Source organism: Gracilinanus agilis, chromosome 2, assembly GCF_016433145.1.
Source record: "Gracilinanus agilis isolate LMUSP501 chromosome 2, AgileGrace, whole genome shotgun sequence".
NCBI classification, from domain to species: Eukaryota; Metazoa; Chordata; class Mammalia; order Didelphimorphia; family Didelphidae; genus Gracilinanus; species Gracilinanus agilis.
This window is the reverse complement of record NC_058131.1, coordinates 632977370-633001728: the sequence shown is the minus strand read 5'-3', so window position 1 is coordinate 633001728 and position 24359 is coordinate 632977370. Positions and strand designations below refer to the sequence as shown.

Genomic DNA, 24359 nt, shown 5'->3' with positions numbered 1-24359 from the left:
AGACATGGAATATAATTATAAGGCTACAACTTTTTTTCTTTTAAGCAGGAATACATATAATCAAAACTCAAAATCAGCTAGGTTCAAGACTAAATTTTATTAAACAAATAACTTGGCAAGATAGATCATAATATCGAAGTCCTTTTCACTGCTTTTTGTTTCGTCAACTATATACATCATTAGTCCAAGAAGAAAGAAAAAAAGGATCAAGGTTATTAACTAAATAGTTTTAATAAATTAAAATTTTTTTAATAAATAGTAATTAAATATTTAATAATTAGTAAATTAAGGTACTGTTTATACTTTTTAGAAACATACCTGAATGGAGTTGAACTTTCCCAATAACACCCTCCACCAGCCCCAAACAAATGGGATTCCAGGCCAGAAGCAGGTCAGTGGCTAAAATAAAAGAAAAACCATTCATTTATAAACTCCACAAGCATTAGAAAATGTATTAATATCTAAAGTGACATATTTTTAAAAATAGGAAACAAAAATTTTGAAGGGTCCAAATTATAGGCCCAGCCAAGTTAGTTACTACAACAGTGAAAAGGAACCTTTTCTCCCAACATTTCTAGATGAATAGAACTCATTATGGCCTTGAATATTTGAAGGATTTGCAGTTTTGCTAGTGTGGGTACATGCTCCTTCCTCTGGAATAGGAGTCTTAATAGATTGTCTTCTAGAACTGATGAACTGCTGTCCTGTAAAAAGCTGAGTCATTATTGTCATCTTTATCATCAAAATAAAAAGGGAGTAGATGAGACATGAATAGATTAAATAGCTAAAAAAAGGTCCTGCTACATAGGTCACCATATAGCAGAAAGAGTCTTGGATCTGGAGTCATAATAAAACAAAAGTTCAAATTCTAGCTATTTCATGTGATGATGGTTCTTACCTATAAAGTGGAGGTAGTAGCAGGGCAGGAAGACCTAAGTACAAATCTAGTCTCAGACACTTACTAGCGAGGTGGCTCTGGGCAAGTCATTTAACATTATTTGCCTTAGTTGTTGAGTTAGAGAAGGAAACAACAAACCATCCCAGTATTTTGACCAAAAAAAAAAAAAGGGAGGGGGAGTCACAAAGAGTTGGACACAACTGAAATGAATGAACAACAAAAGAGTAAGATTAAACAAAATGTCCTCTGAAGTCCATTCCAACACTTCTCTGAAGTGAAAAAATGTTTTGTTACTGCCATGATGATCCCATTAAATGGATTATACTTTGACATACCTATTTTGAAGAGGCTAAACGGGTAAAAATTTGGCAAGATTATAAAACCATTTGTATCATTTAAAAGTCAGTAGTAGAAATAAACAGTCATGGTAGTGTATTTTTAGAAAGTAAACCATACCGATAAAAATCTTTTTTTTTCTGGAATTTTACTTAAATTGCTTAAAGTATATGGATTTAACAACTGATGAGTTCTTAAGACTCAACTAAATTATAAAATGAGAATTTTAAGCATTTAAATTTAACCTTACTCCTTTTGTGAAACCGATAATCTCTATAAATTTATTGGGAGGGGAAAAGAATGAATAATCTCATCTGAAATAATAAAGTTCTCCTATTGAAAAGTGGTATATGTCAAGTCAATAAGCACTAAGTGCCATAATATGTACTAGGCACAGTGCTAAGCACTGAGAATAGAAAGAAAGGCAAAAATAGTCCCTCCTTTCAAGAATCCCTCAGTCTAATCGGGGAGAAAACATGCAAATGGCTACATACAGATAAAATATACACAAGATGAAAACAAGGAAACCAGAAGGTAGAGATGAGATAGGAAAGAATTTCAGACATACTTAGGGGAAAGCCAAGGAGACCTATGTTAGTAGAAATTCTTTAGTTGTATCTATGGCATTTACCTTTTAAAAAACTGATGCTGGTTATTTAGGATTCAAAAAACAACAAAAATATCTTGTATACAGTTACTATTCTAGAAAGAATTATCAAACTTTGGTATACAATAAATATTCATTTATCCTAATTAATCCTGCTCATAAGGATAGCATTATTGCAAAGCTTAATAAAATTCATCTAAAATACTGAGACCTAATAACTTTATTTTGAATGTAAATTAAAATTCCCTTCTAACAAAATCTTTAGGCTCTTAGTTTTAAAAACCAAAAAGATGAGTTTACATTTTAATATGCAGGTAATAGGAAGTAACAGAAATTTACAGAGTAAATTTACATAATTAGAGCTGCATTTTAGAAAAATTACTTTGACAGCTGAGTGGATGATGGATTGTAGTGGGGAAGGACTTCAAGTAAGAAGGTCATCCAGAAGAACTCTGCAAGGGTCTGGGCATGAGGGTTTGGACCTGGTAATTAGGATTTTGTACCCCAGAACTACGTTCCTCAGAATCCTACTTTTGTCCTCCCCATGCATCCTTACATTTTGGGATAAGTTTCTGTTAGTCCCACCCTCACACACTCTTCTTCCAATTTCCTGTTCCAGTAAACTTGTCTTTACTCTTGTCTTTATATTTCTTCTACTTCAAGTGTTTATTAATAAATCTTATGAAATATAATGCTTGCAGTTATTAGATATTAATTTTAATCTTACAGACCCAAGTGATGAAAGGAGAGAAAGAGTTATCTGTGAGAGATGTTATAGATGTTGAAATGGCTAAATTTTGCAATTAATTGGATATGTGAGGCAAAAGCAAGAGACAAAGTAGAGGATGACACCAAGGTTGTGAGCACAATATTAGGGAAGTTCAGAAAAGAGCAGAGTTTGAAAAGCAAGATAATGAGTTATACAATGATACGTGCAAAACCCAGTGGAATTACTCGTTGGCTACAGGAGGGAGGAGGGGAGGGAAAAAACATGAATCATGTAACCATGGGAAAATATTAAATTAATTTATAATGTAATAAATTTATTAAATTATAGTAATAAACAAAATTAAAATATCCTTGATTATTTATATATTTATATGTATTTACACAATATATTTATATTAATAAATAAAATTTTAAAATAAAAATAATATATTAAAATATAATCTAATAAGAATTTAATTAATTAAGTGGATTTAAAGAGAAAAGAGTTATATTTTGTACAAAATTTTGTTTTGAAATACCTATATAGAACATCTAGTTCAAGATGCTCAAATGGCAATTTGGTGATAGGACTTTGAGGGTTATATATTCTTTCAATACTACTGTAAAGAACTTATACTAATACTAAAATAGTCATTATCAGTAAAATATATTAGTAGATTAAGGTACTTTTTATAATTTTATTGTAAGAAATCTGTTCATTTAATACCCTTTTCCTAACCAAAACCCACCATTAATTAAAATAATCAGTTTAGCTAGGAGGCAGCAGTAGAATAAAATTCATACATACTTCTAAAATTAATAATTTCTTATGGAATAGTGCTGATAGCATTAACTAGAGACCTAAATTTAAACAACTAAAGTGATGTAAATGTGACCCATTAATAAATGTCACCAAATATTTCCAATTCAACACAGAATTGTTAATTACTAGACTAAAATGTCTAATTTTATAGATGTTTCTCTATAAAAATATCCATTTCTGTATAGCTTTAAAATTGTTACTTTAACTTCTAATAAATTAGCTAAATTTTAAATTGCAATTAAAATCAACTTAAAAAGTAAATAATCTTGTTTGGGAGTTATTTTTCCATTAAAAAATGTTTATTTGGCTGTTACTAAGTACAAGCATAGCAGAATCTTGCCAAATAACACCTACACTATGAAACCATTTTATTTTTAAGTTCCTAGCACTTCATAATTAACTATTCTGGGGTAGAATTCCAGGACTAAACAATTCAAAATAAAATTTTATTCTACAGAAGAATGTTATCATTATAATGAAGTCTCTAAAACATTTTTTCAATTTCTAATATCCTTGCTACACTTCTCTGCAAAATATCTAAACTTTATATCTTGCCAGGAAGTATTCTGCCCAGAATGTATACTTTATGTTTGTGAAATTTAAATTTACTCTATATTCCCAAAGATGATAAATCTGTCAAAATACTTTCTAAACTACAAAGTAGTTTCTATATAAGCATATGGGAATTATACAAACTCTACAGGTCTATCCACCAGCATCAGTCTGGACAATGGGAAATCTTCATTCTGTTTTTTTTTCCCTGTGTGGATAATTAGGCCAAATTATTTTGACTGATTAATGATTTCCTTTGAAAGTTTTTCCAAGGCATGATAGAAAAAAGTACAATACTATCTGCAAACTGAAATCCCTAGATTTCTCCACCTATAAAATAGGAAGTGTCTAATACAATTCAATAAGCATCTATTTAAGTACCCATTATGAATAAGGCACTCTGCTAAGTACTACTAAAAATATTCTGTCCTCAAACAGTTTACATGGCAACTGAAGTAAAACTTAAAACAAGTAAATATAATTGGGGTGGTGAGAGTGAGCACTAACCACCAAGCCAGGAAAGACCTCTTGAAGTAGTTATCATTTGAGCAGAACCTTGAAGAGAAGTAGAAGTTCAAAGGTGAGCAAACTTTGAAAAGGTTTAAAGATGGAAGATAAAATGCTGTGTAGATATACTTAGCAAGTTGGCAAAAATGACAAAATATGGGAAAAGTAAATATAGGAGGAATTGTGAAAAGATAAACATATTCTTATAAACAGGCACACTGATACATTATTGGAAGAGCTATGTATTGGTACAATTATTTTGGAAAGCAACTTGGAATTATACAAATAAACTAAAATTTAGCACAAAGCCTACACTATCAGGCATAAAGAAGTCATTGAATTAAAAAAAATCCCATATACAACAATATTTATAGCACTACCCTTTTCTGGTTGAAAAAAACTGGAAATAAAGTAGATGGCTATTGATTGGGAAATAACTAAAGAAACAACTAATGTTGGAAATAACTTAAAAATAGCAAGTGAGTGTGATGGTATAGGATTATAGTTATGATAATAATGAATGAACTTGACCAATAGAAACACATACTTACATGAACTGATGCAAAACAAACAGGTAAGAAAAACATACAATGACTACAATTAAAACAGAAAGAAACACAAAACAACTAAAAATGAAAGTTGCAAAATACCAAAGGAAAACCATGGTTCCAAAGAAGAGACATGTTAAGACACAACCTCTCACTCTTTTGCATAAATGGTTATAGGTTCCACAAGTATAGAACATTGCATATACTGTAAGATTTTCTTAGTGCAGTGATTGGTCTTTTACTGATTTTTGTTCTCTTCATATTTTTCTCTTAAAAAAAAGTCATTAGATGAGATGACTCTATGAAAGAGCTGAGAGGGAAAAATACCAGACAGAATTTTTGTTAGATAAATGTAAAATGTCAATAAAATTTTACTTTTAATAATATTATATGTAGGAAACAGCAAGCTGGAGAGTGTGGCTAGAATACAGAATCCACGAGGGCAAATAATATGCAATGAGTCTGGAAAGATAGATATGGCTCTAACAGGGTGTCACTGGAGCTGCTGAAGAGAAGGAATCCCATGACACTAAACAAAGAATTCTTTAGTTCTTATCAAATTGGCAGCTGTGTAAAACATATCCTAGGAAGGAGAGAATAGGGCAGCTAGGTGGCTCAGTGGATTGAAAGCCAGGTTTAGAGATAGGAGGTCCTGTGTTCAAATCCAACTGCAGGTACTTCCTAGCTATGTGACCCTGGGAAGGTCACAACCCCCAATGCCTAGCTCACTGATGGCGAGCCTATGACACGCACATCAGCACTGACACGCATAGCCATTTTCGATGACACGTGGCCACATGCAGCCACATACAGAGAAGCATGGGGCTGCATGCCAAGGATGAAACATTTGCTGTAGTGTAGTGTGGACATTCTGTGCCGAAGGTCTGTAGGCCAAAACAACAGAACTCCAGGACAGAGCATCTAGTTCTGGGACTTCTGGGCTGTTAGGGGACCTTTGACCTCACTTCGGGCTGGGGAAGCAGGGAGCAGCGGAATGTGTGGGGGATGCATCTCTGGGGGTCCTGTGATCGCCATTGCCAGCAACCACATAACCACAGCAACCATCACCCAATCTATTGTTCTGGGGTGTTGTGGATTTCTAATTGACAATCATTACTGACATAAGTGAGGGGGAAGACTAGGAGAGGCGAGGGCCTGTGCTATGGTGCCATTTCCGCCATTAGAAATAGCAGCAGCCATCTTAATTTACATAGGGAACGCCATCTTGCAACATAGTGCAGACTCCATTTCACCACTATTACTGTTGTGCATCCTTATTAACCCCTATTTCTGCTTATTAACCCTTCCCTTTCCTAAATGACAGTTACATGTACCATCTTGTGGTTAGTGAAGCTAGTTAACCCTTAATTGCCTGCAGGGCTAACAGGCTAACTATAATTCTATCTTCTGTCACTGCCTCCCTGCTGGAGAACCCAAAAAATAAAAAACCAAGGTAAAGTAAAGGAAGTGGTAGTAGTTGACCCTTTTCAAGAGAATGGACCGAGAAACTAATCATTCCCAGCACGTGAAAAAAAGTGAGGATGAAAGGAAGGAATATATTTCCAGGCAGCTACATCTTTATAAAAGCCAATATAATTCCATCCTTAAATTTTTAAAAGACTCTACAAATTTAACATCTTCAAGTTTAAGCATTGCTCACTCCATAGTTCAGCATGGAAAAGCACTCGGCGAGGGAAAATTTATTAAACTTTCCTAAGATGTGCACCAGTTCTATTTCACGATATGCAGAATAAAAATGTAATTATTAAAAGAATATCTGAGTTACCACTCAGTAGAAATATCATAAAAGACCAAATGAGACTGAACACAAACATACAACATCAATTAAAGAGAGAAGTAAGTAACTGTAAATATTTTTCAATCTCTCTAGATGAAACTACTAATGTCACATCACAAGCTCAGTTGGCCATTATTGGTTGATATTCTGATGATCTCACAATGAGAAAAGAGTTGATAAAGTTAGTACCAGTGCCAACAAGTACATTAGGAAATGAAATATGTAAGGTTGTTATACAAACATTCCATGACCTAAGTATTGATATAGCTAAAGTTGTATCAGTGACAACAGATGGGGCACCAAATGTGGTGGGGAAAAAAGTTGGACTTGTCAAATTGTTTAAATAAGCTATTGGACATCTGATTGTGCCTTTTCATTGTATTATCCTTCAAGAGGCTTTATGTATGTGCCAAGGCAAGATTCACCAACTTAAATGACTTAATGTCAGTTGTTACAAAAATAGTTAATTTAATAGCTGCTTGCCCCCTTCACAGGTGAGAATTTTCTGCACTTTTACTGGAGGTTGATTCCACCTATAGTGAGCTGCTGATGTAAATAACTGTAAGATGGCTGAGTCAAGGTTCTTGAGAGTCAAGTCAAGTTCTTGAGCGCTTTGTGGAGTGTTTTGAAAAATTTAAGGTATTTTTTGAGGATAAGGATCTGGGAAACTTTCCTCAGCTCAATGATGATAAGTGAGTCAACACCCTGATGTTTTTTACAGATCTTTCTGTTCTAATGAAATGAATTTAAAGTTGCAAGGTTTTAGCAAAAGTATTGATGTTTGGATACATAAAAGCTTTTGAAAGTAAACTTAAAATTTTCAAGCAAGATGTAGAAACTAAAACTTATAAGTATTTTCCTCAAGTAACAAAGTATTTTGAGAAGGTCAGTGCAGCTATACAAAATGAAATGGAACCCTTGCATATAAAGTACCAGCATGTTTTAGACTCCTTACTTGACCAGTTCAGTGATAGATTTAATCAATTTAGAAGCCTAGAACAGACCATGAAAATAATTAAGTATACTGATGTAGTAGTCTACAGTAGTTTGGAATTAAATGGTTTCCAATGGATGCAAATTGATGATTTGGAGATGCAACTTGCAGAATTTCAAGACAGCATCTAGGCTCAGGTGTTTATCGACTTGAGGTTAAAGCTTGAGAATCTGGAAAGGTGCCACTTGGAGAATCAAGAGGAGTGCCACTATGAACAGGAAATCTGGAGTGCTTTGAACCTATTACTAGACACTTTTAGTACCCTGAAAAATATAACAATGGCTTTACTCACAATTTTTCCCTCTATGTACTTTTATGAGACCTTATTCTCAGCATTAAATAATATCAAAACCAACAAAAGAAACAGATTGACAGATGAAGTTAGTAGTGCTTGCTTGGGCTTGAAGTGTACAAAATACCAACCTTCAATTGAAGTTTTAGTGGCTAAATGAATTTTCATTAGCCAATGAAATTCAGCATCAAAAAAGTCACTAATAGGCAAGTTAGTTAAAGAATTTCCCCTCCCCCTCACTTATCTCTCAGTTCAGAGCACTCCACACAAGTTAAATAATATCAAGACCAACAAAAGAAATCGACTGACAGATGAACAAAGAAGTCACTAAGCAGGTAAGTTAAATAATTATTTTTGGTTTTTTAAATAGTTATATATTACAATTGTACATTTTTTGTAATTTAAACTATACATATCATGAAATTATGTGTTTTTTTTCCCTCAAAGTTATACACCACCCAAGTTATGCTCAGTTTTTGAGCAAATTTTGACACACCAAGCTCAAAATGTTGCCCATCACTGGCCTAGCCCCTTACTACTCTACTGCCTTGGAATTAAATTTTAGTATTAGTATACAGAAGGTATACTTAGTATTAGCATTTTATACAGAAGGTATAAAGACCACATAAAAGGTTACATCATATCAAACAAAAGGAACAATAAAATTACCTTCTACATCTATGGACAGAGAAAGAATTAATGACGAAATATGAGATAGAAAGGATTATAGAAGAAAAAATGGACAATTTTAATCACACGAATTGAAAAGTATTTGCACAAAGCCAAGTAATATAAAGGAACTGATTCAAATATATAAGAACAAGAATCATTTTCCCTAGAGACAAATAGTTAAATCATACAGATAGGAAGTTCTCAAAAGAAATGAAACTATCAAGAGTCACATTTTTTTAATGTTCAAAATCACTAATTATTAGGAAAGTACAAATTAAAATAACTGAGGTTTTGCTTCATACTCAGACTGGCAAAGATGACCCAAAAAATGACAACTGTTAAAGAGCTGAGAGAAAAAAGACAGACTGAAACACTGCTGGTGGAAGTATGATCTGGTCCAGCTATTCTGAAAAGCAATATAAAACTATGTTTCAAAAGTTACTGAAATAGAGTTCAGTACATAGAGAATCTGAACTAGAGACAAAAGGGCCTGGGTTCAAATCTGGCCTCAAACATTTCCAGTGACCCTGGGCAAGTCACTTAATCCGAACTGCCTAGCTCTTACCCACTCTTCTGCCTTGGAAACAATATTTCATATTAGTCATAAGACAGAAGGTAGGGGTTTAAAAAAGTTACTGAACTATACATATAATTTAACCCAGTGATACCACTACTAGATCTATAGGCCAAAGAAAATTAAAGAGAGAAGAAAAATACCCTTTTAGAGTAGTTCATTTGTTATAGAAAATTAAAATAAATTAAATTTTTATTATTGATATTTATTAAATGGGGAATGGCTGAACAAATTATGATAATATAAATGTAACAGGACACAATTGTGTTATGCAAAATGATGAAAGGGATAGTTTCAAGCAAACCAGAGGAAAGTGAGCAAAACCAAAACAATTTACTCAAGGACAATAACAATATTAAAACTACTTTTGAAGATTTAAGAATTCTAAAGAATGCAATAACCAAAAACATCCAGTAAAAACATGAACACACGAAATTAACTAGAGGGTAATCGAAAACAGAAAGAGGAAAGAGAGGGAGTCACTGAAGATTTTTTTTTTAAGTAAACACATGCAAGTCAATTTTGAAAGTATCATGATGAATTTATTATACTTAAAAGAAAAAGCAAGCTATAAATAAGAGATTTACAATTTTGTAGACAACACCCTCTTTTTCATACTCATTTTATATACGTAAATATCCATTTAATTTGTTATTTGTTAAGTCTAGAATAAAATTATAAGACATTCTTTCTATGCTATTAAACTTCCCTTGGTTGCATGTTAGATGTTAAATCAATGTCTTATCTCATTCTAATCCCAAATAAAAACAACTACATCAGTTTAAATCAGAAATTTGGCCCAGAACACTTATGTGGTTAGAGTAAATGATAAGTGATAGCCCACATAGTATATTGATATCTTCATAAAGTCAGAACTCACAAGTTCCCAATACAGTGAGTGACCTCCTTTGTTAAACTTAAAGAATGTGTGAATTTATTATCTGAGAGACATCCAACCCAGTCCAATCTGGGAAGACTCACCATAGTAAGGAGGAGTTACAGAGTCATGTGTCTTAATTTGCCAGCATAGCAGATTCAAAGGATGTCAAGAGATGTGACATGTAGGGACTGAGGTGAAACCCTGGTCAATTAGAAAATTTTAGGGGAGGGTTTAGACTAGGCTTAAAAAGCCAGTGCATGTAGCAGGCTCTCTCTCTACCCTTTTTGGGGGGTTGTGAAAGGAGCTCTCTTGTAGCAATCCAGGCACTTTTCTATGTAAGCCATCTCTGGCAAGCAGTGGCTATTTGGTGGCTGTCTGATGGGGACCAAGCCAGGCTGGGAATCCGGAAACTTGATTTCTTGGGCTCTGGTCCCTTCCTCAATTCAAGCCCATTCCTTGGCTAGCATTAATTTGCCTGGCCCAACAATGGGGTTAGCTGGACTCCTAGGAATCTAGGACCTGATGAAGCAGAAGTAATAACTGGGGGCTTTGAGTTAGCTAGGCTGGAAACCTTATTTCTCTCTCTTTTTACTAATAAACTTATGAATTTAGTATAGTCTTTAAGATTTTTATTCATAACAAGTCCATAGACAAGAGTTTCTCAGAATGGAAGGCAGAGAAATGTTGTGAACTACACTGTCAGAAGTAACCCTAAATCAAATCACAAATATTTCAATGTATTGGAAAAACAATGAGCTAAGAATTTTTTTTCAATCATATTTTTTGCCAAAAGGGAGAAATATTGGTGGGTTCTCTTGTTTTGAAAATTTCAACCAACTCTACAAAGATTATACTTAATATAAATAATAAATTGTGCTTGAATTCTAATATTTTGGTTCCATTTAACTCAGATATTTATTAAGTACCTTTGCCATAGGAGCAATAAGGTGGCACAGAGGATAGTGTAAGGCTTGGAGTTGTCATGAGTACAAATCTGGCCTTAAGACTCTTACTAGCTGGGTAAAACTGGACAAGCCACTGTTTGCCTTAGTTTCCTCATCTATAAAGTAAATTGGAGAAGAAAATGGCAAACCACTCCAATATCTTTGCCAAGAAAACCCTAAATAGGGTCACAAAGAGTTTGACATGACAAACAATTAAAAACAAATGCTACACCAGATATATAAGTGAAATAGTGCCCTCAAAAGGAATACAGTTGCAGGAAAACATAAACAAATTAAATATATAGTACACACAGTATTACAAAGTAATACAAAAGGAGAGTATGCTTAAAACATAGTAGCAAGGGGGCAGCTGGGTAGCTCAGTGGAGTGAGAGTCAGGCCTAGAGACAGGAGGTCCTAGGTTCAAACCCGGCCTCAGCCACTTCCCAGCTGTGTGACCCTGGGCAAGTCACTTGACCCCCATTGCCCACCCTTACCACTCTTCCACCTATGAGACAATACACCGAAGTTAAGGGTTAAAAAAAAACAACAACATAGTAACAAGTGTTAGTCTAAGAGAAAGAACAGTCCTAACAGTTCACACACCAAATCTGTATAAGTATATCCATTAATTTCATGGTACAAACAATTCAAACAGTTTAATAGTGCCCTGTACATAGTATACTTTTAATATATATTTAATAGGATTCAAATACAATGTATTTCTTGCATTTTTTTAATTTTGCCTTAATATTCTACCTACCAAAAAGAACATTGCACAAATAGAAGACCACAGAGAAAACTGTTCTGAAAAGCACTTTGCAAAAATAAAAACAAATTCACTAAATAAAATAGTATCATGAGAAATGAAATGATCTTGAGTTACTATCAAAATAAAAATCTCCTAGTTTCCCTTCAAATCCCAAATAAAATCCCACCTATTAGAGAAACCTTTCCCTATGCCTTTTAACCTTATAGTCCCTTTCTTTGATTATTTTTAGTTTAACTTGTATGTGTGTGTGTATGGTGTACATATGTGTGCTTGCATGTGCGTGCCTTCAGTTTATTTGCAGTTATTTTCATGTTGTCTCCTCTATTCACTGCAAACTCCTCCAGGGCAAGGACTCTTTTATTTGTATCTTCAGTGCATAACAGTACCTGGCACATGTTTACTGACTAACTGACATACACATAAATAGATGTGAAACACATACAAAGCAAATACAAATTGATGGGGCTAGGGAGGAAATTAAGAAAAACATCAAGTAGGAGGCAGTGCTTAAGTTGGTCCCTGAAGGAAGTCAATATTTAGTATATGATCCCCAAAGGAAGTTAGCAATTCAGAGATGCAAAAGTGAAAAAGGAACACATTCCAAAGATGGGCAGAAGCCCATACAAAGGCACAGAGATGGCACATCATGTACAAAGGTCTACAAATAATCCAGTTTGGTTAGAACATGAACAGGAGTAATGTGTAATAAGCTGGGAAAGATAAACCAGAATCACGTGTCTGTATCCGACCCCAGATGCAAATAGGAATTACTGGAGCACCTTGAGTAAAATGTTGACTTATGCTTTAAGAATATTACTTTGGCAGTTGTGAGTACTTTTTAAAGAGAGGATGGACTAATTCCTGGGTAGCAACCAATTGAAGAATACTATAGGTATTCTTTATTTCTTGACTTAAAAATCATAGGGAGTTACAAAGATGACGAGCATTTTTATGACTGAAATAAACATTTTTCAACATATGCAAACAATGACTTGTCCACTGGAGAGGTATAAAAGATACATAATAAAACTGATAACATTTATATGGTATTTTAAAAGTTTACAAAGCACTTTAAATATATTTATCTCATTAGAGTTTCAACAACACTGTGAGGCAGGTGTTTGAATAAAATATGAAAAATAAGACAGTTCAGTACTTCATTTATACACATAAAATGATTTGTTTTATTTTTGTGGGCAGTTTGCATTTAGGTACATGCTTGCCAGAAATAACTGTTCATTAATTTATAATTATTCTAAATTCAAGCATTTCTGCTTGAAAGAGAAATTTCCTTACTGGAGAGATGACCAAGGACATGAGGTCAGATATAAGATCAAGTAATAATTTCTAGGATTCTTGAAAACAAGGAAAGTTTCCTTCACTAAACAGAAGAATCATCATTTAATGAAAGTTAAATAGCAATGCTTGGGAGAATTTTTCTGAAACCATTCCAATCTCTATTTGACTTTCTTTTGAAGTTTTTCCTTTCCAGCAAGGTATCCATATGCTAAAAGACCCAAATGAAGAATTCAAACACATTTCACAGACTCCCCTTCTTCCCAACCCCACTTTCCTATAGAAGACTTAGTAGAGGACATGAAGAGAAATCTCACAAAATGAAGTGTGGACAGGTTGCAATCTGCATTTTGGAAAGTACTCCCATCAAAGTCCATTAAAGAAATCAAGAAGGAACATGATACACAATGGAAAGGGATGATCAAAAAAACTGATACCAAGAAATAGATTATTCTAAATGACTTAAGAAAGAAATTAAATGCCCTTTAGATTACCAATAGATGAGTGCTAAATAATTTATAGGCTACTGAATTAAACTCAAGAACTTTCAAATCCTAAGAGACACGCAATTTTTCTAAACCTTGAGAATAATATGGAGTCATTATGTAAAATTTAGTTACTTTAATCAATATTTATTCAGTTTCCATTGTAGATTAAGTCTCTCTAGAGAAAGATATGATACTATAAGATAATGAGTGAAATGAAGAATGAAACAAGATCATATACAACTACAGATTTAATATTTGAATAATGAACTAAATAAAACTAAAAAACTAAATGAACTAAATTTAAAAAAAAATAAAATAAATGATCTAAATGAAAACATGAAAGACATAATGTATATATTCACATATATTTGCCAGATGATGCCTTCTATGGTATAGAGGAGGGCAAGGAGGGACTGAGATATCTGGAAATAAATTCTATTAATAAAAAAACTTTTTTAAAAAGTATATGACATCTATCTTCAAAGGAAATATCAAACAAATACCTATCAAAAGAAGATTAATGATTAAATGCATGCTATTAATATTTCCAAAACTTTTTTAAAAAAGACAAAACTGAAATCAAATAGAAAAATTTAATTCCCAAAGCACTACATTTGAATCTTATATCCAATGCAATCATCCTATGGACAAAAATATGGACCCACAAATATGCCCATTGATTCCCCCCCAATCAAAATTTTAATCAAGAAAGCCACCTCAAATATTCTAAAATGTATATTTACATCACATCATCCCCTCTATACAACAAAGTCTCTGCTATACGTGGCCCTGGTCACACTACATCTGGACTATGATAGTCAAATTTTTCAGGACATAGGTTACTGCAGGGCTGCTATTTTGGGTAGCAAGCGATATAATATATCCAAGTACAATGCAAATCTCAAAGCACTACAGAAATGTCAGCTGTATACACGATAGGAGGGGATCATGGAGAGGAAACAACATAGGGAAAGGCCTCAAAATCATGCCACATGAAGATGGGTTCAGTTTAAGAAAAACTTTTCTAATAGTGCAAAAATGAAATGAGCTGTCTTGGTAAATACTGAGCTTTCCCTCCTTTGGCTCTTCAAATATACCTCAGGCATATACATTAATTTGATGCCATATGGATACCAAAAAACATTAAAGGATCATTTCTAATTTTTCTACAGAGGACTCTTTTAAGAGCTAGTCTGTAAATCTGACAAATATGGGTTTATATTATGGGGAAGAATCATGCATGGGCTCAAAAAGGTGATAACAGGCATTAAAGAATATGTTATCCCGGGGGGCAGTTGGGTGCCTGAGTGGATTGAGAGTCAGACCTGGAGACAGGATATTCTAGGTTCAAATCTGGCCTCAGACACTTCCTAGCTCTGTGACCCTGGCCAAATCATTTAACCCCCCAAACCCTCCGTGCCTAGCCCTTACCTTCTGCCTTGGAATCAATACTCAATATTGATTCTAAGGTGGAAGGTTAAGGGTTTATTTATTTTTTTTTTAAAAGTATGTTATCCCAGCAGTCTATGGAAACACCTTAATTTATGTGCACATACATATATATATATTTGAGTAGTTCTGTTGTAGGTCTTGCCTAACCACAACATGAAATTTGAAGTATGCCTCCGACATATATTTGGGGAGAATATAGAAATGGGCAAGAAAGTTTTTTAAAAAAATTTTTTGTTGCTGATCACGTGGCAAGAACGGGGCAGGCACTGTGCGGTCTGACGACGGGCCTCTTTCTCCCAGCTCCCCATTGGCCTCACTGTGATCTCGGAAGTGGGGTTGCTTCCGTTCCAGTTTCGCTGTTTCCTGGGTGAACAGGGCTGGGGCAGTGGTTCAGGTGGTGTATAGTTCAGGGCAATCAAGCCTGAGGCAATGGTGTGCATTCCTTGTATCGCCATTCATGTCCTCCTTTGGGTCTACAAAAAATTCCTGGAGCCATATGAATATCATCTAATTTCACCTCTTGTTAGTCGTCTATGGCTTAAAAAAATTCTATAAGAAAGCTCTATTGAAAAACAAGACAAAGGAGAGTGTAAGATTGCAGACACAAATGGAATCTCTACACCAGAACCAACAGAAAGCTGCAACAAAAAGATAGATTAAAGTAATTTGGCCAAAAGATGTCTTTGCTTTAAAAATGGAACTGATAATATGCAACAACTACTCTGATATTATCTTTCATACTTTTCTCTGAGACCAGATATGAGGTAGATATTTTAGAGATCTCCCTAACATACACAGTATTTCTATTTAAATGTTTAAATTATACTTAATTACCTCATTCCTATTCTTTTTACTTACTGAAATAGCTTTCATCTCTATTATTGTAAATAACCTAAAGTTTCTATTTTAGGTTAACTTGTTTTAACAACACAAATAAATAGAAATTCACTCTAATAAAAAAAAATTTTGTTATCTTTTGTTTTTCCATCACTTATATTTCCCAATGTACATCACTCCCCACCATCATCCCAGATAACCATCTTTTATAACAAATAAAAAGGTCCAGCAATATTCACCAAGGAACTATAAATTTCAAGCATTATCTATGTTGTTCCAATTCTGCAAAGAGGTGAGAGACAAACAGAAGTGGACTTCTTATCAAGGTTTATAGAGAATGAATTTAAATAACCCTTATTGAAAAAAGAAAGCTAATTTTTAAAGGGAAATTGCCTGTGATATATCGAATTCTGTTTCTATCTTCTGGGAGGACTTTCACCTATGATCTGTATTATATGTTTTATTAACAAACAAAGCAAAACAAGAAAAAAAAAATAGGGGCAGTTAAGGCAGCATAGTTGGTAGAGTACTGGGCCTGGAATCAGGAAGACCTGAGTTCAAATATAATCTCAGACATTTTCTAGCTATATGACCCTGGGAATATCACTTAACCTGGTTTGCTTTAGTTTCTTCTCTGTAAAATGAGCTGGAGAAGGTAATGACAAAACAGCCAATATCTTTGCCAAGAAAACCCCAAATGGGTGCCATGACTGTCATGATGATTCAGACACAACTGAAAATGACTAAAGAACAGAAATAGATTTTAATTTTTAAAACTATAAAAATGTTTTATATATGCATTATGTACATATATACAAATGTTAAATATAGTTTGTGTTAAAATATATCATTTTATACATACTTTGATAATCTTTATACTTTTTACTTGAAACATGACAGGCAGGGTAGCATTCTGGATAAGGAGTTGACCTTGAAGTCAGAAGACCTGGATTCAAGTCTCATTTCTGCCAAGTATTGGCTGAGTAACTATAGGCACCTCTCAGTGCCCCTAGTCAAATAAAATTAATAAGTTATAGAACAGATATCTACCTCATTAGGAGGACGTTTACTGGAAAATCCCTATACCAACAAAACCAGGGGTCCCGTTCAAAAGAAAAAATAAGGGGGCAGCTCGGGGGCTCAGTGGATTGAGAGCCAGGCCTAGAGACAGGAGGTCCTAGGTTCAAATCTAGCCTCAGACACTTCCTAGCTGTGTGACCCTGGGCAAGTCACTTGACCCCCATTGCCTAGGCCTTACTACTCTTCTGCCTTGGAGTCAATACACTGTATTGACTCCCAAGATGGAAAGTAAGGGTTTAAAACAAAAAAAAAAAAAAGAAAAAAGAAGTATACTATTGCTTTGAAGTAATACAGACAACAGGGGTTCTGTAAGTTCACCATGTCATAAATAGTTGAGAACACTTAAGTTTCCTTCCCTCCTTTACTTCTTTTGTTTCTTTCTTTCTTCTCCCTCATTGTCTCTCTCCTCCCTTTCTCTCATCTTTATGTCTCTCTCTTGGCCCTATCTTTGTCATTTCTACTTAGAAAATGTTGAGGGGGCAGCTGGGTAGCTCAGTGGAGTGAGAGTCAGGCCTGGAGACAGGAGGTCCTAGGTTCAAACCCGGCCTCAGCCACTTCCCAGCTGTGTGACCCTGGGCAAGTCACTTGACCCCCATTGCCCACACTTACCAATCTTCCACATATGAGACAATACGCCGAAGTACAAGGGTTTAAAAAAAAAAAAGAAAAAAAAAAAAAAGAAAATGTTGATTTGAGAGGCAGCAAAAATCACAACCAGCATAGTTTGGTGGAAAGAACAGTGTGTTTGAAGCCAGAGGGCCTAGGATTATATCCCTAGCTCTACCACTTATTATCTATGTGACTGAGCTAATAATTCACCTCCCTGTATGTAAGTGTTCTAATTTTGCAGCCCATAGCATAGGCTCTCAGGCTGGCTCTCTCTCTCTCTCTCTCTCTCTCTCTCTCTCTCTCCACACACACACACACACACACACACACACACACACTTTCCCCCTTTAAAAAAAAAATCACCTGAGCTCAAATAAAACTAGTCTAATCCCAAAAGTCATTTTTACTTTTTGGCTTGTTTCTACCCCCTAGTTTTAATCCAAGAAGGGAGAAATGTCCAAATGTTGTTTGCTTATAAGTTATGTTTAAATTTCCCCAATGTAGGTAAAAAACAGATCTCCAGTTCCCATGCAATTACTCAAGGTAATGAATGCATAGTGAATAAGACTGCTTTTATTTCACTATACAAAAAAAAAATGCAGAAGACATAACAGAATCCACAAACTGATAAAGAAAACCTTAATGGCACTTGGAGAAGTTCATAAGCAGATGCAGAAAGAACTTAAACAGCCCAAACACCCCCAAGAATGCAATCTCATTTTGATGGCACTGAATAAGCATGTATTTTTCCTCACCAATCCATTCTCAAGAGAACTCTCCCAGAGCCCAAGTCTTGATTTCTCAAGTCACAGGTTCTCTTCATTGCTCTTCCAGCTTGATGGCCATGTAAGTCTCTTCTTTCTCCAGGCAGCACACCATTCATGAATTCTCTACTTCTCATGTCAGCAGTCTTAACCAGTTCTCAGAAAACTTTAGGCAAATACATAAAATTTCCATTTGTTCCAGACCCAAAGTACCCATTACTAGGTTCTGTTGGGAGGAAGATATTTGTGCACAAGCTCTTGGTGTTCTATCCTCTACACAGGGAAGAGTAAAAAAGCAAAACTGTCAGCTCACTTTTTTTTATTGTTTTTAAATCCTTTCTGTCTTTGCTAGGCAATTGGGGTTAAGTGACTTGCCCAGTGTCACACTGATGGGGAGTGTATAATGTCACATTTGAACCCAACTTCAGACTTGGAGCTCTATCCATTGAACCACCTAGTTGTTCCTCTTTCTACTCGCTTTCATAGACAATGTTAAAAGGACAGCACCTTCAACAAGAATACATTCTCCTATGTTCTACATAGCCAATCATCTCAGAGGCAGTTGAGTCACAGAAAACCTCTATGATCTATCTATCATCTTTTTTCCACAATTAAACTTAACCAAAAAATAGTAAGGTAAACACTACGATCCTATTTCAGACAAAATAGGTAGTATTTATTTTGCATTAAAAAGTACTCTTCCCTTAGTAGTATACAGAAAAGTTACCATCAAGTACAACAGTGCCTGCATAGAGTATGAGTCATTCATTCCAATATCCTTACTGTGAAAGAGACACACCCATAACCCCAAGAATAAGCACATGCTCTAAAATGATCTTGGAGTAAGTTATGCATTGGCATAGTTCCTGTTAAGAGAAAAAGGCTGGGGTGTAACTAGTTAAGACTCAAGTCTCATTTCCTGCTTAGGACCAAAAAAAAAAAGTTGCTAAGAATAAGAATTAATACTGACAAATCAAAAAGAAAAAAAAACAGGGAAGAAAAGAAATATAGTAATTATTAGTTCATCAAGGTTCTTAATTGTGCTTTGGCAATTTAATTAAATACATTTTGACAATTTAATTAAACACATTAATGAAAATAGGCCAAGAAATTAAGAAGCCATCTTGTAAATAAAAGACAACTCAGAAACGAAAACTTTATCTCCTATATTAGTATCAATTCTAAGACACAAGAGAGGCAAGGTCTAGGCAATAGGGAATAAATTACTTGCTCAGAGTCACACAGCGAGGAAGTGTCTGAGGACAGGTTTAAATCATGGTCCTCTAGACTCCAGGCCTACCCAGCTGCATCATTTTAAACTTAATATGTCAGTTGTGTACTAGTAATTTACTGACTAGTTCTCCAATATGCATCTACTTTGACTCAGAAGCTTAAGCATATAGTCTTTTTCCAACTAGTCACAGGTTAAAACCTATCTGGTAGTACAATTATCAAACAGAAAAAATTCAAAATTATTTTGACAAGAACATGCTATCTGGGTAATATAAACTTATCTAAGTAATAAAAAAGTCTCATCAGTTTCATAAGACATCATGCTAGTTCTCGCCCCTGTGATGTGCATTCTTTCTGGAACTGGGGTCTCCCAGGTCCTCTCTACCTACATGAAAAACCTGGATATTAGTCGCCCAGATAAGAAGAATAAGAAGCAACAGGACTCTACCTATCCTATCAAGAATGAGGTTACAAGTGGGATGATCTTGGTCATGGCTTTTTTCCACATCATCTATACTTTCCATTCAACATGGGTCACCAGGGAAGCCTACTCTTCTCCCTCTATTGTGCTTTCTGCCCGAGGTAGAGATGGAAGAAGGATCATATTTGATGACTTCAGAGAAGCATACTACTGGCTTAGGCACGACACTCCAGAGGATGCAAAGATCATGTCATGTGAGATTATGGCTACCAGATCACAGGTATGGCAAATAGGACAATCCTAGTGGACAACAACACGTGGAACAATACTCACATTTCTCGAGTATGCCAGGCTATGGCATCTACAGAAGAGAAGACCTATGAGATCATGAGAGAGCTTGATGTCGGTTATGTGCTGGTTATATTTGGTGGCCTCACTGGATATTCTTCTGATGACATTAACAAGTTTCTGTGGATGGTGCGGATTGGGGGAAGCACAGACATAGGCAAGCACATCAAGGAGCATGACTATTATACTCCAACTGGGGAGTTCCGTGTTGATCGAGAAGGTTCCCCAGTGCTCCTCAACTGTCTCACATACAAGATGTGTTACTACCGATTTGGACAGGTCTACACAGAACCCAAGTGTCCACCTGGTTATGATATGGTCAGAAATGCTGAGATTGGTAACAAAGATTTTGAGCTTGATGTCCTAGAAGAAGCATATACCACAGAACATTGACTTATCAGGATATACAAGATAAAGGACCTGGACAATAGAGGCTTGTCAAGGACATAATCATCATCTTCACCTCCAGTATGCATTGCACTGAATTTGTCTTCACCTAGGATGCCACAGCCATTGTTTTTATATGTAGTTTGTAAGAACAGGGCAGAATGGGATTGAAATTGCCTGGAAATTTTGCCCTGGACTATGTAGACCAGGCCAGGTGGAATGATTTTTATAATTATAAGCAGGTTACCAAATGAAACATGTCATGGCTTTACCATGGTCAATTAAAGGGATAAGAAAAAAAAAAAAAGACAGCATGAGAGGGCAAAAAAAAAAAACGGTAGATAGGTTTCAGTGTGAGAAAATATATGAGAAAGCATTTCTGAAAAATAAAGATGACATTTTCAAACATGTAGTTCTGACCTGGAAACAGATCTAGGAATCACTATAGATATGGTCCCAATATACTACCACAGCCAGAAGCCAACACTAATCAGCCAATACTAATTAGCAAATATCCTACCTGCAGAAGAAAACATGGTGCTTTGGGGCTATCTTCACTACAAGAGTGAGATAATTTGCAAAGTGCCTACCACATAGTAGGTGCTTCCTAAATGCCTATTTCCTCTCCTCCCCCACAAGTCTAAGAAATGAATAGGAATCTCCATGAATCCCAATCACTAACCCTAAGAGGTAGATGTAATGATGACCTCACTGCTTCCAAACAAGAAAGGAAAACCTGTATAAAGGCCAAACACTAGCAGATAAAATGCAGAGCTCAGGAAATGACAAAAAGGCAAGTATGGATAGAACAGAGTAGAAGAATACCAACTAGCCAAGAAAAAAGGAGATGGAATAAATAGGATAGAATAGATGGAATTTAAAAAACAGAGAACTGACAGTGAAGGGCTTTAATAAGCCATAAGCCAAGCTGAGAGGAGCCACTGAAGTTTTTTGAGCAGGTAAGTCACAGGGTCAGACTTATACTCAGAATTATCTTCAATATTATTAAATACATATATATGTAAGACAGATTAGTCTGGCAGAAATGTAAAAGATAGGGGGGAAAATCTGTTAGGAGAAACAGTCCAGATAGGCAATAGTAAAAGGTACAAGGTGATGTTGCTAAATAGAACTTATAGGTAACTAATTAGCTATGGGATATGGGAGGGGAAAGGAGAGGTCAAAGGTTTCAAACGCATGCAATTGGGGATATCATTGGTAGAAAAAGTGAAATCAGTGGAAAGGAGAATGGAGAGAAGAATACAATGTATAATAAAGTGATCTTGAACATATTAAGCTATTGGGAGGGCATCCACACATATAGATAAAAATATACATTTGGAATACAAACCTGGAAGAGAAGGGTCAGATCAAGAGATAGATTTGGGCATAACTTCTAAGGGAAAAAAAATTGGAGCTAACAAGGTAAATGAGAGAGTAGAATGAGGGACAAAAAGTTTAATTCTGAAGCACTAAGCTGAATTATTACTTTTTACTAAGACAAAAATAATTTAAGTGGTCAAGAAATCCTATATGCCAGCCTCAATAACACAAAGCTACTATCTTTGTCTCCATTCCAAAACAAAGAAAGAAGAATGACAAATGAGATTAAAACTGAATAGGAGGGGGCACCTGGGTAGCTCAGTGGATTGAGAGCCAGGCCTAGAGACAGGAGGTCCTAGATTCAAATCTGGCCTCAGACACTTCCCAGCTGTGTGACCCTGGGCAAGTCACTTGACCCCCATTGCCCACCCTTACCACTCTTTCACCTATGAGCCAATACACAGAAGTTAAGGGTTAAAAAAAACAAAACAAAACACTGAATAGGAGTGGGTAGCTGGGTGACTGAGTGGATTGAGAACCAGGTCTAGAGATGGGACATCCTAGGTTCAAATCTGACCTCAGGCACTTTTCAGCTGTGTGAACCTGGGCAAGTCACTTAACACCCCCCCCCACCCCCACCCCCACCCCCATTGCCTAGCCTGGTGATGGCAAACCTATGACACATGTAGCCATTTTTGATGACATGCGGTCACATGCAGCCACATACAGAGAAGTATGGGGCTGCATGCCAAGGATGAAACATTTGCTGTAGTGTAATGTAGACACTCTGTGCACTATAGGTGACAATTCTACCTATATTAATTTACCTATTTTGGCTTATTAAATATAGTTATATATTACAATTTTACATTTTTGTTATTTAAACTATAATTATCATAAAATTGTGGTGTTTTTTTTTCTCAAAGTGACACCCCACCTGAGTTATGCTTGGTTTTTTGGCGAATTTTGACACACCAAGCTCAAAAGGTTACCCATCACTGGCCTAGTCCTTACCACTCTTCTGCCTTAGAACCAATACACAGTATTGATTCTAAAATGGAAGGTAAAGGTTTAAAAAAAAAACTGAATAGGAAGTTGGAAAAAGCCAAATGTGTGCTTTGTGGTGGTAAAGGGAGTGAACTAGAATCAATTTATTTTAGTAACAATTTAGTTTAGTTTGCTTTTTTAGGATTATTTTTGGAACATAGGGAGAAAGAAAATATAGCTACCTAAAATGGGTACAAGATAGCTTTTTTCTTCTTTTCCTTTTAATTTTTGGTTCAACTACTATAGTGGCTACCTGAGTAGGGAATGCATCTTCTTGATCTGACATATACATGCTATAGAAAAATACATATATGCCCACCCTTACCAATCTTCCACCTATGAGACAATGCAACGAGGTACAAGGGTTTAAAAAAAAAATACATATATACCCAACAACTGTGGTCTAAACATTTTTAAAATTATAAAAGTTCACATATTAACATTTATTAAAGTCAAATATAACAGAGCAAAGTTATTAATTCAAATTCTAGTGTGCTGTTAACAAAAGCAGCACAAAGAAAAAACTAAAAGAATACCCAAAAAAAAGAGATTCATAAAGATAAAGGAAAAGAAACCAAAGTTTTTTAATAAAAGAGACTGAATCAAACTCATTAAAAGAGTAACAATCTACATCAACTTCAACTAATTTTATCAATTAAAGAACCTTAATAACTTCTTTGGCTGATCTGTGAATGGAAAGTGTTTCCTTAAAGATCTTTTAAGTTTATAAAAAATGAGACACTCCAACTTAACATGGTTAAGATACTATTAGTACTTAAAGTTTAGTTTGGAGAAATTGTGTTTTATAAATAGGAACAAATAATTATAAAAACCTACACATCAAACTTTTTTAAACATCTGATTAGAATAGACACAAATACTGTTCTTAAAAAGACGCATTGATATATCTCATTAAAAATTCCATAAATATTTCATTAAAAATTCCATAAAATCATGTAAGATTATAACTGTCTTTGCTCTGAACCAAAAAAACAAAACAAAACAAAACAAAAAAACCAATGCATTTGGTTTGCCACTGCCAATCTGAAATCCATCTAAACTTGCCACAGTCGTCAGTAAATGAGGGAGCCCCATAGAACATGAGACGATCCAGTTCTGTCCTGAACATGGCTACAAACTCCCTTCTCACCTCTTCCTTGTAAACATGAA

At 35.0% G+C, this 24359-nt stretch overlaps 1 protein-coding gene and 1 pseudogene across 1 annotated transcript in view; one reads left to right on the top strand and one right to left on the bottom strand.

Annotated features, from left to right (window-relative positions):
• INPP5F (inositol polyphosphate-5-phosphatase F) overlaps nt 1-24359 on the bottom strand; it is a 105970-nt gene that overhangs the window by 67749 nt on the left and 13862 nt on the right. The window contains exon 2 of the mRNA XM_044665631.1: nt 319-399. Coding sequence (XP_044521566.1) covers nt 319-399 — 81 coding nt within the window. The remainder of the gene's footprint in view (nt 1-318; nt 400-24359) is intronic.
• Nucleotides 15570-15823, top strand: LOC123238193 (annotated as a pseudogene).